General features: G+C 34.8%; 1 protein-coding gene across 5 annotated transcripts in view; it reads left to right on the forward strand.

The window, feature by feature from the left end:
- The window catches only part of UACA (uveal autoantigen with coiled-coil domains and ankyrin repeats), a 115,181-nt gene that overhangs the window by 50,374 nt on the left and 48,250 nt on the right, over positions 1-16,557 (forward strand). For 2 of the 5 annotated variants that reach the window (XM_063089660.1, XM_063089661.1), the window contains exons 1-2: positions 12,725-13,128; positions 15,302-15,435. In XM_063089660.1, coding sequence (XP_062945730.1) covers positions 13,090-13,128; positions 15,302-15,435 — 173 coding nt within the window. In that variant the 5' untranslated portion in view covers positions 12,725-13,089. Of the gene's footprint in view, positions 1-5,482; positions 5,571-12,724; positions 13,129-15,301; positions 15,436-16,557 lie in introns of those variants that run through there. The other 3 variants (XM_063089658.1, XM_063089659.1, XM_063089662.1) reach the window with 2 other exon arrangements.

The following is a 16,557-nucleotide window of genomic DNA, read 5'->3' on the forward strand; positions in this document are numbered from 1 at the left end:
GTGGTCAAACCTCATCAGAGGCTCTTTAACTAAAGTTGACTGTTTTGCTTTTTACTTTGTTGAGAGTAAACATAGAATGCTTCCTAAAACTGTCCTCCTTGGTGTGTGTAGAGGTGGGAGGCATAATAGACCTTCCTCGGTTTTTACCTTTATATTTCAGAAATTTCACTAATGACATTTAGGTGTTTTAAGAACTAATATGAATTCATTTTTCTAAAAATATCAAGGAACAAAGTTTATTTTTCCCAAATAGCCAATTGCTCAACATTTTAAAGGAGATATTAAGCAAAATCTTATGTAACCTGCCTGAGAGCTCTATTCTTGTATGATATGCATTATAATTCGTTCTGTTTAAGATCTCTGCATATATTTACTTAGAATTTAATGCTTCTTCTTTTGAGTAAGTGTGAAAAAAGTAATATTACAATACAAATGATACTTATTAAAATTGGAAAGGTAACTTCCTATCTATATTTTTTAATAAACTCTTTTGAGTGCCTGGACAGTTCTAATAAAGGAACAAATAACTGTTTTAGGGAGGGGTAGACAGTCTGGTAATTTATACAACAAACTAGAGTCAATCTGGGTGGTTAGGAAATCTTGACAGAGCAGTGCTTTCAGAGGTTTATTGACTCCATTTCTTTAAAATTTTTTTTCAGATTTCATAGCTACCTTAGACCCTGAAGAGGTTAGATTTATTATTTAAATCATTATCATCATTATCTTTTTCATCCTTGATATTTTTGTGTAGAAGAATCCAATAAAGCAGGATTAATCCTGTTATTTCCTTGGTTAGAAAACGATTGATAGAATTTAATTTTTTCTTTCCTCAATTTGTTCCATGGAGTCCTACTTTCAAATCATACAGTGGGAGGATAAGAGAAGTTGATGGGGCATAATTAAATAAAGATAAGGAAAAATGGTAAAGAGAAGAGAGTCAAGGGTTAGGGAGAAAGAAGCTGGTTTTACAGTTTTTGTTTTCATGGTTTATTTTAACATTCTTCTTTTCCTTTTCTATTACATAAGCTCTAATTTGCTGTTATGTAAGAGGGAGGAATAAATAACCTTTGTACTAAATAGAATGGGGGAAATATTTCTAACCAGCATCAATCCAATGAACTGTACAACAGTTCTTAATTGTGCAGCCTAATCTTCAGGGAATGTTTATGCTTTGTGAGCTTAGCTCTCTGCTGTTTGCTATATTTTGAATTGTAGTAGAGCTTGTCTTGGGTTTAGTAAAGGAGAATGTTGGTAATTATAGGGTTCTATAGAAGCCTGTTGCACTTTGTTTCAATTAGGTATTTTGGGGGGAATTTGCCTAAATATATGTTTGTTTAGTTTTTATTTAGGATATATCCTTTACCATTGGAGATGACTTTATTTAGTTGCCTCTATATTCTTTTTCTTGGAGAGCCTTATCTTGAGGATGTGATTGTGAAACTCTATTTTTTGGGGTACTATTTTTTATGGTGGATTTTTTGGTATAGTTATTGCAAAGTTTGTTTAGGTTTCTAGGTCTGAAGTTGATGAGGCATGTTATATCTATTATGTTAAGATAATTGATTAATCTTGTAAATACTTCAAGGCAAGTTAAGATTCAGCTGGTTATTGCTCAATATAAATTCTTGGAAGTGAAAAAAACTATGTCAGGATGAATTATTGTTTTTAGACTTGATTCAGAAATAGCCAAAAGAAACTTATGATAAGGCATTTGCCTTCATCCTTGACAAAGTCCCCTCTGAAAAATGTTTATGATAAAAATGGGGATTCCCACATTTTAGATCTGGTGGTGCCTGCCTTCCTCTCTTCCTTAGTCTCTTCCTGGGATCCCTCTTACTTACTCATTATGCATCAGCTGCACTGGCCTTCTTTCAGCCATGCCAAGCTCCTTTCACTAGTTTTTCCCTGTCTGAAATGTAGATTTTCACAGGCTGGCTCTTTGTCATTCTGATCTCATCAGCAAGATTACTTCAGAACAACCTTTCCTGATACCCAACCTAATGGTCTGTCCTCAGCATTTCTATCACATCTCCTTACCTATTCATATCTGATAGTTTCTTGTTTTTCTTAGTTGTTTGCCTTCTGTCTTTCCCCATTAGAACATAAAGTTCCATTAGAAGAGAGACTTTGGCTGTCTTACTCACTGCTGTATTCCCAGTGCCATACCTGACATGTAGTAGGTGCTTCATAAAAATTTTCATATGCAGATGTGGAAGTGTTTATCCTTTTTTGCTATAAAGGACATCTAAGTTTGTTATGTTTAAATTTTAAAAAGATATTTTCATTTTTACATTGAATATTTTTTTCAGATGATTAGAGAAATAGCTTAATTAGAAAGAGCACTGGGCAAGAAATCAAAACAACAAAAATCTCTAATCATTCTGCAACTAATTACATTTGCCTTATAGCAGACAAAATTCTCTAATCTCCTAGTAACTCAATTTCTGCATTTGTAAAATGAGAAACAGGGTTAACTTCTCATGTAATGATGCTGAGGTGGTAAGTAAGTAGGGACAACACTGTGCAGGGATTTATAGGCTCCATCAAAGAATTTTGTCTTTATTCAAAAAGCAGTAGAAAGCTACTGAAGGATTTTAGGTGAGGTGGGACAGGGTATATAGAAGGGAGTGTTGGTGGTGGTGGTAGTATGGTTAGATTCCCATTTTGGAAAAATCACTGCAGTGTGGAGAACACAAGGAAAAGGGCTAGAATGAATATGGACAGACCATTTAGGAGATTATTGCAGTCATCCTGGTGAGAGAAGGTGCTAACTTGAAGTAGGGTAATGTTGATGGACATGGAGATGAGTTGGATGGATTTCAGTAACAATGAGGAGGTGAGGCCAGTAAGCTTGGTGATGGGGGACCATGGAAAGGAAGATGTCAAGACTGAGTTTAAGATTTCTGCCTTGTTCAACCAGATGGATCTGTGGGTCTTTGCTGTGTTAGTGAAACTTGGCATAGGATCAGGTTTTAGGAGGAAGAGCATGTTTTTGGTTTGGGACTTGGAGGTACTTTTAAAACACTCGAGAAGAATTGTTGAGAAAGTATTTAGATACATCCATGAGCCTGGAGCTTTGAGAAGCCTAGGTTGCAGATACGTTTGGGAGTTATTTGTGTATAGATTTTAATTGATAGCTATATCTTGAATATGGTCTGCTTCATAGACCATAAAAGGCCACAAGTTGTCTTTGTAGTTTCCTAATTTGTGGTGCTATTTCAAACCTGGTGATTTTCTAATCTTTTAGTAGATAGTTTAGTCATCTTCTCTATAGAACTTTTCTGATTTTCTCTCTTTTAAACTTCTTCTGTACCATACATGTAATCACTGTGCTATTATCATAGTGTATAATATCTTCAAAAAGTTCGTAGAAAGATTTGTATTAACTTTCAATTCTATTTTTCCATGAATTTTTTGAAGTACCCTTGTATCTGTCTGCCTTACTATACTGTGAGATCAGTTGAGAAAAGTGACTGGGTTTTATTCCTGTGAACTGCCTGAGGCCAGATATCATGTCTGTTTTGTTCCCCATGGTACATGCAGCATTCAGTGTGACTATTGGTATATATTAATTGATTATATGGTTTTGAATGTTAAAGGAAATATGTATATCCCTTTATTGAGCTAGGGCTGGGTCTGGAGCTCATAGACCCCTCAAGCCCATTATCCAGACTGGGTCACAAACCCTTCACATGCCAGGCTGGGTCACCAGACCCCTCACATGCAGGTCTATGAGCTAGGTAACTGGCAAAAAGGTCCTTTGAACTGTCCGTTCGAGAGCATGGCTGTGTGGGCGGTGCCCAAGGCACTAAACGCCAGCCAAGTTGGTGGTGCTGTGCATGTGCACTAACTCCACCCACACACAACTTTTTTACAAAGAATGTGCCACACCCCCCCCAACCAGACCCAAGGCGAGGGGGCCTGATTAAATTATTCTATTTTCCCTACACCCTTTATAGATAGATGTTCAGTAAATTATTATTGAACAAATTAATAATTATCTAATCTTGCAGTTCTTCAGTACTTTATAAATGTGATATAAAAGACAAAACTTTTTCGCTGTTTCTCTTTACCTATATATATATATTTTTTAATCTTGGGGTTTATGGGCTCTATATTGTGCAAAGGAAATCAGTGAACCCCTTGAAAATAAATGTAAATTTTTCTGAATATGTTCTTGTGATATTGGACCAAAGTAAGTTTGGTCCTTGCCCCTGGTTCCTGGCACATAACTTCTAAAACCCTTGGAATCTCCAGAGTGATAAGACTGCCTTTTGTATACTAATGAGATGACTGCTGGCTGGAGGCCCCTAGATACCTTGGATGGGGGCTGGTCACCAGAAGGATCGAGGTAGATAGAGGGTGGGACTTTCAGCCCCATCCCCCAAACTCGAGGGAGAGGAGAGGGGCTGAACGTTGAGCTGATTATTAATGGCCAATGATGTAATCATACCTGTGTAAGGAAGCCTCCATAAAAACCCAGAAAGGACAGAGTTCAAAGAGCTTCCTGGTTGCTACACATGTGAAGGTGAATGAAGGATGGTGAGCCAGGAGAGAGCAAAGAAACTCTGCACCCCTTCTTGATGTCAGAGGTAGGGTCGGAGTGGGGGTTATGGGGGGAGGTGTGATATTTGTTCTCAACTAACCCTGTCCTCTTACCAGGTTCTTGACTCTGCCACAGGAAAGAATCCAAGGGCAGAGTCACAGTAAAAAGTGAGAATAAGTTTAATACAACAGATAAGAAATACAGGTTCCACAAAGAGAGTGTGGCATAGCTCCAGAGATTGAGCAGGGTCTACACCAAGTTTAACACAAAAGTAAGTTTAGTACAGACATCAAGTCTAAACAAAAGCCAGAAAAACATACTTAAACTTCACTAAGTGCAGGCAGGCTCAAGAGAATAAACAGCTGTTTGCTGAAATTAAGTTGGATATAAAGTAAAGTATACACACCTGAGCCAGCAAACTTAGCCTTGCTTCCAGGAAAGTGAGCAAACAACTCCCCCTTCTGCTGGGATCCTGCTTTTATTTCTCTATCTAATGAATATTCAGTTAAGGGGGTGGTTCCCACTTATGTAACATTTAGTCTTGCACATGCTCAGTCGGTCTCTTCCTGGAGCATGTTCATTGGTCAGACCCTATCACATGTACAGGCATATTCAAGAATATTCTATGCTCTCTGTTGAGCATGCCTAGCCACTGGATTTGCATAAGCCAGCCCCTCCTGGTCTCATTTTCCCTTGTTGGTGCTAAAAATAGGTCTAACTGGCAAAAGTAATTTTCCATGTGACCCAGATGGTGTCCTGGGGACCCAAGTCCAGGGAAGCTGAGCACCTCCTATATCATTCCTACGTACCTCTTCTTATGCATCTTTTCCATCTGACTGTTCATCTGCATCCTTTGTAATATCCTTTATAATAAATGAGTAAACAAGTGTTTTCTTGAGTTCTGTGAGCCACTCTGGCAATTTAATCAAACTGGAGGAGGAGGTCTGGAAACCATGATTTATAGCAGATTGGTCAGAAGTACAGGTCACAACCTGTGGCTTGCAATTGGCATCTGAAGTGAGAGGTGAGCTGCAGCAATCTTGTGGGACTAAGTCATTAACCCTGGGATCTGACAGTATTTCCAGGTAGATAGTGTCAGATTTGAATTATATTGTAGGACACCCAGTTGTTGTCCTCTGTTGGATTGCTTGGTGTGTGGGGGGAAACCTCCGTGCATCTGATCACAGAAGTATTCTGTGGTGAGTGTGAGAGTAGGAAAAGCAGTTTGGTTTGTCCTGTCTCACAGAGTACTTATATGCAATTTTAAAAAAAGGACCCATTGCTTTCTTTAGATTCTTGAAGGGGTCCATGGCACCAAAATTCATATCCATGAATTAGATACTTATTTTCAGTGTGACTCCTCTTGGCTTTAAGCAGTTTTCTATGAAAGTTTTGCTGTCATCTCTGTATTTTTCTTTTGGATAATGTATCAAAAATTGCCTTTAGGCTAAAACTGAAAACCAAATCATTTTAGCTGTGATGTGTTGTCCATCCCTTAAATAGAAGGTGTTTTATATGGATTTGCATATGTGTTAAAGTCTACTTATTTATTTGCATCTATAAATTTCTTCTCAGGAGACTTTCTATCCTTATTATTGAAATTAATATTCAGTATTAGAGTGAAACAGGTTTTAACAAAATCTTGATTAGACCTTTTAACAGAAAAGAGACTAGAAGTTAATATACAAAATTTTTAATATGGTCATTTCTGCATGGTGACATTATGTGTTATCTCTATTTTTATTTATAAATGTAAATGTATTCTAGAGTTTCTATACTGAACAAGCATTACTTTTAAAATTAAAAATTTTCATATTTGTGAAAAAGTTATGAATTTACAATTGATATTAATATGAGAATCAGTATTAAAACAAGTGATTTTTTTTGTCTGTTGATTTAGAGTTTAAAGTTATCATCTAGTTAGATCTACCTTGTGAAATAAATGATATATGTTAGAAGATTATATTTATTTTATAGCAACAACTGTATTTTGTCTTTTAACGTAGATATTTTGGCTTGTTGCATTCTGACTTGGATGAATGTCCTCTTCTCAAACCAATGTAAAAACTGATATAGAAATTAATTTGTTATAATATTTGATAAACATTAATGCTCCTCAGAAAACTTATCGCTTCTTTTTTGAAAGCTTTCATTTGATATTATAGGGCTTGTCTTGTAAGTATATGACTGTGGACCTTCCATTATATGTTGAAATGTTAATAGCTCCTTTTTAAAGCAGAGAGGTGGCTGTTGTTAAAGGATAGAATGGAAAGGAGGTGCTGCCTTTCCTGCCGTATTAATGATTCAGTGAAGGGCCTTGATGGTAAGTGTTAATATAGTTTAAAAATTTATGCATCAACCAGACTTATTGGACAGTGTATCAATAATATATGAAATATACAGAAGTTGATCATTTAATAAACTCCCATGAACCTGTAACTCAACTTTAACAATTATTAATCTATGGCCAATCTTGTTTCATCACACCCCCAATCTCGATTGTTTTCTTAAGAAATGATTATTAATTAGTATTAATCATGCTAATGGCATTATGAGAGATTGCATTTCTTTTATTATTTTTTAATTGTGCTGAAAACACATATAAAATTTACTACCTTAATCATTTTTAAGTGTATAGTTCAGTAGTGTTAAGAACGTTCACATTGTTGTGCACCCGAATCTCCAGAACTTTCTCATCTTTTGACACTCAAACTCTGTATGTGGTAAACAACTCTCCGTGTCCCCTCCTCCCATCCCCTAGTAACCACCATTCTGTTTTCTGTTTCTGTGAATTTGATTACTCCAGGTACCTCATATAAGTGGAATCATGCAGTTATCTTTTTGTGACTGGCTTATTTCACTTAGCATAATGTCCTTAAGGTTCATCAATTTCGTAAGGTCGAATAATATTTTATTGCATGTATATACCACATTTTATTTATCCATTCATTCATCAATGGACATTTGGGTTGCTTCTCCCTCTTGGCTACTGTGAATAATGTGGGTATGAACATGAGTATGCAAATATCTCTTTGAGACCCTGCTTTTAATTCCTTTGGATATATACCCAGAAGTAGGATTGCTAAATCATATGGTAGTTCATTTTTAATGTTTTTAGGAACCACCATGTGTGTTCCCTAGTGGTGGCACCATTTTACAATCCCAACAGTGTACAAGGGTTTTAATTTCTCCACATCCTTGCTAACACTTTTTTTCTTTTCTTTTCTTTTTTGATAGTAGTCACCCTAATGAATGTGATGTTATATCTCACTGTGGTTTTGGGTTTTTTTTTCTGATAGTTAGTGATGTTGAGCATCTTTTTATATGCTTGCTGGCCATTTGTATATTATCTTTTGAGAAATGTCTATTTAACTCTTTTGCCCATTTTTTAATCGTTACTATTATTTTTTGTTATTGAGCATAGGATTTAAAAAATATTTATTCTGTATGTTAGTCCCTTATCAGATATATGATTTACAAATATTTTCTCTCATTCTTAGCTGGCCTTTTCACTCTCTCAATCGTTACCTTTGCTGTACAGAGGTTTTTAAGTTTGATATAGTCTCACTTGTTTGTTTTTGCTTTTGTAGCCTATGCTTTTGGTGTCATATCCAAGAAGTTATTGCCAAATTTAATGTCATGAAGCTTTTCTCTTATGTTTCCTTCTAGGAGTTTTATAGTTTTGGTTCTTAAGTTTAGATCTTTAATCCATTTTGAGTCAGTTTTTGTATCTGATATAAAATAAGGGCCCAATTTCATTCTTCTGATGTGGATATCTAGTTTTCCCAACACTAGTTGTTGAAGAGACTCTTCTTTCCCCATTGAGTGTTCTTTGCACCCTTGTCAAAGATTATTTGAGTAAATATATACATGAGGATTCATCTCTGGGCTCTTTAGTCTATTCTGTTGGTTTATATATCTGTCTTTATGCCAGTACCACACTGTTTTGATAACTGTAGCTTTGTAATATGTTTTGAAATCAGAAATCGTGAGCCCATCAACTTTGTTCTTCTTTTTCAAGAGTGTTTGCCTACTTGAGGTCCCTTGAGATTCCATATGAATTTTAGGATGGGTTTTTTATTTCTGCAAGAAATGCCATTGGGATTTTGTAGGGATTTTGTTGCTCTGTAGATCATTGTGGGGAGTATTAACATCTTAACAACATTACGTCTTACAAATCTATGAGCATGAGATGTCTTTCAATTTATTTGTGGCTTCTTTGATTTCTTTCAGACATGTTTTATAGTTTTCAGTGTATAAGTCTTTCACCTAGTTGGTTAGATTTGTACCTAAGTATTTTATTCTTTTTGATGTTATTGTAAATGGAATTGTTTTCTTAATTTTGTTTTTGGATTTTTCATTGTTAGTGTATAGAAGTGCAACTGATTTGGGGGTGTTAATTTTTATCCTATAACTTTGCTGAACTTGTTTATTAGGTCTCACAGGTTTTGTATGTGGAATCTTTAAGGTTTCAACATATAAGATCATGTCATCTGCAAACAGAGATAATTTCACTTCTTTTACAATTTGGAAGTGTTTTATTTCTTTTTCTTGCCTAATTGCTCTGACTAGGCCTTCCAGTACCATGTGGAATAGAAATGGTGAGAGTGGATATTCTGTCTTGTGACTGATCTTAGAAGAAAAGCTTTTGTCTTTCACAATTAGGTATAATGTGAGTGGGATTTTCATATATGATCTTTATTATGTTGAATTAATTTCCATCTATTCCTAGTGCATTGAGTGTTTTTATCAGGAAAGGATGTCAAATCTTGCTTTTTCTACATCAATTGAGATAATCATGTGATTTCTGTCCTGTTAGTGTGGTGTATTACACTGATTAACTTTCATATCTTGAACCATCCTTGCATTCTAGAAATAAGTTTAATTTGGTCATGATGAATAATCTTTCAAATGTGCTGTTGAATTCCATTTGCCACCTGATTGTTTTGATTATTTTTGAAGCAAATACCAGGCATTGTTTTATCTAAAAATATTTCATTATGTATTTTTATCAGCACCGCACTCTACCGAGTGAGCCACGGGCCGGCCTACATTATGTATTTTTATAACATAGAGTTTTAAAAATAATTATAATATTACACCAAAATCCTCAATTTACTGTATTTCTTTAATATCATCAAATTTCCAGTCAATAGTCACATTTCCCCAATTGTTTTTATTAAAGATGTAGTTTGTTTAATCAGTGTACTTAAGTTCCCTGTCTTGTGATTGGTTGATATGTTTCTGAAGTCACTTTTAATCTACAGTTATCACTTCTGTCTTTTTTTCTTGCTATATTTTGTTTAAGAAACCATAGTTTCCTCTATGTTGGATCTTTCTGATTGCATCCTGTGATGAAATCCTTGTGACATAATTTATTATGTTCCTTAGTCCCCTGTATTTCTTGTAAATTGTTAGCCCTAGAGGTTTGGTTGGGTTTTTATTTTTAAATGTTTGCTTAGACTGCTTAATGGGTGGTGGTGTTTATGACCATCAATAGGTGCTTAAGGTTTGATTATCTTTTTGTGATGTTAGCAGCTACTGAGGATCATTGCCTAGATCCATTGAGTAGGGGTTGCAAAATGGTGAAATTCTATTTTTTTTTTTTTATTAGTTGTAATGCCTTTATAAAGACAAACTTACCTACATTAACTATTTGGTTACTCTGAGTTACAGTTAACATAGGAAAGGCAGAATAAATGCTTGAAATTCTTTTACTACTTTGTTAATTTTTTAAAGAATTTCCTTTTGATTAGTGTCTCTGACTAGGAATAGTCACCAATGTCTACCATTTTGGGACATTAATATCTGCCAAACACAGTGCTGAGATCTGTCATATGCATTAGCTATTTGATTTTATATAGATAAGTTCTCTATTGTTGTCCTTGCTTTGTAGGGAACTGAGGCTTAGAAAGTATAAATAAATTCTCCCACTTGTACACAGCAGGTAAGTAGCAGGGCTGGAGTCTGAACCCAGTTTTGCCTGACTCCAAAACATATTTGTCAACCATTATTTACAGTGCTTTCTGAGGAGTTCAGTGGGATTCATAGAGTGGTGAGGAAAGACTTGAGGTGTAAATGTATAGGAGATAAGTTTCAAGAAGGATCTTTTATAAGGAGTAGGGTTTGCTCAGTTACAATCAACTGAGCCACTCATGCCTTCCTGCAGTCATCTCAGGTCAATAGATATTTATTTTCTGAATGTGGACCGTTGATTGAGAGAAACAATGTCACTAGTAAATGTGTATTCCAGATCTGGCCTAATTAACAGTTTAGTTCAAGAGAAAAGAGGATTCATGAAGCAGAGTTGGATTTTGGTCCTTAACATAGGTAAGAATCTGGTGACTACTAAATTACTGATTTAAAATTCAGTTTTATAATTTCAAATCAGACATAGTAGAGATCTTAGATATCTTGTCAAATTAGAGGGGCTGCTGATAGACAATAAATATATGGTATCATACATATAACATATATGTGATATATGATATAATGGCAGATACTGATAAGCACTCTGAAGAAAAGTAAAACTGTACGAGGGTAAAGAGTGGTGGGTTGGAGGGGCTGTTTACATACAGAGGAGCCCTCTCTGAGGACATGATATTTGAGAAGAATCTGAATGAAGGGGAGGGAGAAACTTTTACAGCAAAGGGGAACGCAAAGGCAGGAATTTAGTTAGGGCTCTTGGGAAATAGAAGGGTGTGAGAGTAGGAGCAGGAGATTAAGCCACAGAGGCTGGGGAGGTGGCAGCTCAGGACAGCCATAGTACGCTAGGACACATAAATCCCATCTCCTGAGCATAGACAGCTCCTTATATGGCATTTGTTACTCATTACAAGTTTTCCCTTCTTTTTTATTTCCTTTGCCTTTGCTGTCCTATTTCTAGAAAGAATGTGCTTGCTTTGTTAACCAAAGGACAGGGCCTGAGTTCTATCACAGATTTCCTCTGAAGAAGGGTGAGATAGACTGGGTGGAGTCTCCATTGTGTTATTACATGTGGTTTGGGGAAAAAACATTGTTCCAAAAATAATACATCATGGTATGTGATCTTATATATTTTATAATTAGTATATGGGCCTTATGTTGTACATTTAAATAGTAGGAAATGGATTTCTTGTTGAAGTTCATAATTGAATTTTTAACTGACAGCATGATGTATAGCAGTTACCTCCTTCCTATAAACACTTGTATTTGGAATGTTTTGCATTCCCATGAAGCAGTTTTCTTGAATGTGTCTTTTTGGAGGAAGTGTAAATTATTTTCATGCTATTGTGGTAATTAGAACATGGTAAAAAACACTCTGAGCTTGTGAGTGTACTGGCCTTGGTTATGTATGGAATGTTGTACAAGTATGGATATCATGGAGAATGTGGAGAAGTTGTCTCCTTTGTCCCTAAATGTAGTTTTATTTATAGTGTAGCCCAGTGTTTAATGTATTTGCCTCCTTTAGTATTTAATTTGTTCATTTTTTTTTTTAATGCACTGAATCCAGATAATTTGACTTTCCACTAATAAAATATTTACTTGTCATATCAGGCAGGGTGCTAAACTTGGAAATTAAGAGTACTGAGTTAAATTTAAATTTGTTGAAAACTATTTATCATGATGTATTATATTTAATGTCTTGGCAGTGCCTCTGGCTCTTCTCATTTAACATGCTAGGAGACAGACTGGCAGCAGTTGTAAGCTGAAACCTGGTTGTATGCAGAATGAGACTGATAGCGAGATGAAATAAAAGGAAGAAAATTTGAAAGTGTTACTGGGTGCGTGTGTTTGTGTGTTTCCTTAAGTTAAAGTGTGACACATTTGCTTAAAATAGAATTTTGTGTTCTGTTTGTCAAGGCTATTATAACTTCATGTTAGATAATCCTGAAAGTGAAACTGGTTTTAAATATTGTTTTGTGGGATAACCAAATTTGACTCTTAACAATGTTGTCATTGTGCCACACAAGTTGTTTTGATACATAAGCACATTTTACAATATGTTTTTGTCATTTTCCCCAGTAGACCTGAAATTTATTACTCAGAGGGAAAGCATGCATTTACAATATATTCTTAGCTGCTCCTTTCTATCACTCAGCTGTTAAGTCCTATGGAATCTAAAATAGAACCTACCCAATGGGAGACAGACTACAATTTGGATGTGGACAGTTTTATCATCCACTGTGGCATGTGTGTTGCAATGTTGAGGCAGCAGGATGCAGAGTGCTGTTCAAGTTGTCCAGTGGGGTCCCTGAAAGGGACAACTTTGAAAGACAGCTCCTAAAGAATAAGAAATAGGAGGAGTTACAGTACCTGACTTGGGGCTGCTCTTAATCAAGTGCTGCGCAGCAAGGAAGATAATTTTCGAGCATTATGAAGGCGAAAAAGGATCCCGAAGATGACGAAAATATCGTTAGAGACCCAAGCTAAGTGTAGCACAGCATGTGAGGGAATGAGTCACTTGTTAGGAGTTTGTCTGAGGACTTGCTTTGTGAGCTACAGAGATTTGTAACTTAATGCAAAGTAGTTTGCTGTTAGCCACAAGAGACTAAATCGTGTCTATGATGAACTGTTGGTTTTCTTGTGCTCCGGATAACAGAGTAGGTATTCTAGTAGTACAGTAGAACAAAAGATTCTGTTAGGCTTTCTGAACTGTGTTCTTTTAAAATGTGCTACTGTTTTATTAATTTTTGTTTCTTTGTATTATTATTTCTTCCTGATTTACTTGATTAACAGATTGGGGTCAATGATAGAAAACAAAGGTTCTTGTTTCTTTTTAGGGTTTTAAAAAGCACATGATAGAATCTTAATAATTGAGCAGTGTTACTGTTAACTGACATTGGACCAGAACTGAAAACGGTGCTTAGTGGAGTAGAATTGAAAATCATATGCTAATATGAGATTTTAATCACATTTAGTTGTCTTTTAAGAAGCCTTACTTTTGGATTTTTACTACTTTTGGATTTTTACAACTTTTTAGTTATTTCAGTAGCTTCTTTCTTTACCATCAAGTTTACTTGGAAATAAAGTTGAGATTGTTTTAATTTATATAAACTAATAATTTAGAGCGAGTATTTGTGAGCTAAACATGACTTAATTCCTTAGGCATTTGAAAACAAAATGTTTCTTAAACCTACATCTACTACCACTCCCCGAATTAGAGTCAGTAAATTGTTTTTTGTTTGTTTGTTTTGTTTTCAAGCTAAAGAAAAGTGATGCCTAAAATGTAGTTTAGTTTTTGAGGCAATAAGTAGGGCTATTCTCTACTCATAGTTGGCAGTTTAAGATTTTGAAGTTAGGAAGTGTGTTCATCACCAAATTTAATTAATTTAGAGATAAGGTAGTTGAACTAGGTTCCATTAAAATATTAAATTTCAGGAGTGAGTTAAAATGTAATATATTTATCTTTTTTCCACATTCAATTTCCATATTCATTTTTAATCCGTGGGTTGCTTATTAGAAAATTGATGATGACTTTTTAAAATCTTTTTTGGTTTGGAGGGGATAGTAGATATAAAATAATCACAATGATAAAACATTTAGAGAATATGCAAGCAATTCAGTTTTTTCCCCCAGAGGTTTGTTGTGGTATTTGTGGGCATATGATTCACTTTGTAATTTAAATGAAAAATATGTAGATCTTTTTTTGTTCTAGAAATAATACTGATTTAGCACAAAATTTAGCAGTAAGTTGGTATCATATTTTAAAGAGTTAAAATCTTACCTGTTTAATTAACATGTACTTTAGTTCTGTGCGCTGACATTTCTGCTTCCTGAGAAAAGATCCAAGTTATTGGCTTCAGAATGTCTTGAATATATTTCCTGCAATCAAAGCTAAAGATAACCTTGATACAATTAAAATGTATATTATGTGATACATTCTCCTATTTAAAGAAACTGCCTTTGATCTTTTCCTTTTAAATACATGTGCACAAGTTTTTGTTAAAATTAATTGTTTTTTTAACAAAAGCAATACATGTTGAATATAAAAGAGTAGAACTAAAAGTCACCTGTAATCCTGTTATTTTAGGATTTGAAGTAGTTAATACTTTAGAATCATTTTTTTAGTCTTTTTTTTTTCCTATGTAGAAGTTTCTTTTTATTCTAACATATAAGCATAGTGGATTGCTTTCTCTGTTGAATATGTATATATGTGCGTGTACATAATTTGCCTCCCAAAATATATTTCCAGCAGTACCTGTTAAATAAAGGGAGGGAACGAATGAATAGTTTCTTAAAGTGTATACTGAATTCCATTGCATCTCAGGGTTCTGGGAGATGTGTGAGCAGAGCCAAATTTGAAAGTGTGAGTTAGGAGATAGGAAAAGCACACCGGTTTTGGAACTATAGAAGTCATGGTTGGTCTTGGCCACTTAAGCCATTTAATGCCCCCAGAGCCTTGAATCTTGCCATCTGTTAAATGGAGATGATAATTTTAGTTTATTAGCGTTGTTTGAAACATTCATGCATGGCACAGGGTAGGTGTTCAACAACTATTACTTTCGTTTCTTTTCCATGAAGGCGAAGGGAATGGGCAGAGAATATGAAAAACATTCTTTTTCTTAAAAATATCGTATAATATATTTGTTGTATATCATGTGTTTGGGGAAGGTTTATAACTCTGCTCTTCTAGTGAATTTAGCACAGCAGGGAGAAGAAAATTTGGGATGTAATTGAAAAATAAGTGATGTGCAGTACTGCTTTCTCTTTTTTCCTTCCTTTTTTAGAAAATCTTACTAATATAGTATGTTATGTTTTCTTTTCTTTTTGTAGCATGCAGCAGATTGGAACAAATATGATGACCGACTGATGAAAGCAGCAGAAAGGGGGGATGTAGAAAAAGTTTCCTCAATCCTTGCTAAAAAGGGGGTCAGTCCCGTCAAACTAGATGTGGAAGGCAGATCTGCGTAAGTATTACTGATGATAAAAGCATGTCTGAAGGGAATTGGGGTAGAACCTTGGGATTCAAATGAAATTTGTGCATTGTGGTTATCAACTTTTTATTAAAAAAACTTTACCAAAACCTGCACTATAAAATCTTTCAAACAAACTAATAATCATTTTCAGTTTAAAAGATTTCCAATATAGAGACAGAACATTAGAATACTATCCAGTAGTCTAGTTGTTTAGACCCTATGGCAAATCATAGCCTGCAGTTATTTGGTAATTTTGTGTTTATAAGCTCATATAAATTCATATTCCTTATCATATTTGATCTTGGAAGCCGTCCTATAAAAGAAGTAGGAAAAAGTTTATAGAGGTTAAATAATTTGGCCTAATCTTGTGAAAAGTCACTGTCTTTTCCCCCAACCCCCAATCCATTTTTATTCATTATTCAGTTTAAATGAAAAAATTTAGAGTAGAAATGAGGAAGAATAACTAGTATGACTTAGCGAGACACAGGTAGTGATTCTGCCCTTTTGTTTTTGTGTAACTGAGGAAGACTATTGGCTTGTTTATATGCTTATAAGCCATATGTCTTTCCCCCACCCTTCCCAAATCATCATCACTTTCTTCCTTTTAAAGGCAGAGAGCATTTGGGTTAAAGGGTAGATCTAGGTTCTGTTATGACCCTTTATAATTATAGCAGTTACAATGTCACCTGGGAGCCCTTCCAAAGTTAGAGGTGAAAAGTCTCATTTCCTAAAATTCCTCTTAGACTTATACTTGCATGAGTTTATTTAGAATATTATAACTGGGAGCCAGGTACTAAATATAGAAATGAATATTAGGAAATGAATAGTTGATGTCTGATATGGGTTACTACCTTGGAATGCTTATTTAAATATAGTAAAGATAGCAAAGCATAACTATAAATTAAGTAGTTTTTAAAAGCAATAAAGTCTGGAAAGTTTCAAGTTTATATAGTGTTTCAATTTTATCAAGTAGCAATTTGACAGCTACAGAAAAATTGTTTATTTTGAGACCTGCCCTTATTTTTTGCTGAATTTTAAGCTATTCATAGGGTTCACAGTATAAATAGTGAAAATTTAATATCTGTAAATGAGTGTTTTTCATGTTTCGTTTTC

Source organism: Cynocephalus volans, chromosome 3, assembly GCF_027409185.1.
Source record: "Cynocephalus volans isolate mCynVol1 chromosome 3, mCynVol1.pri, whole genome shotgun sequence".
NCBI classification, from domain to species: Eukaryota; Metazoa; Chordata; class Mammalia; order Dermoptera; family Cynocephalidae; genus Cynocephalus; species Cynocephalus volans.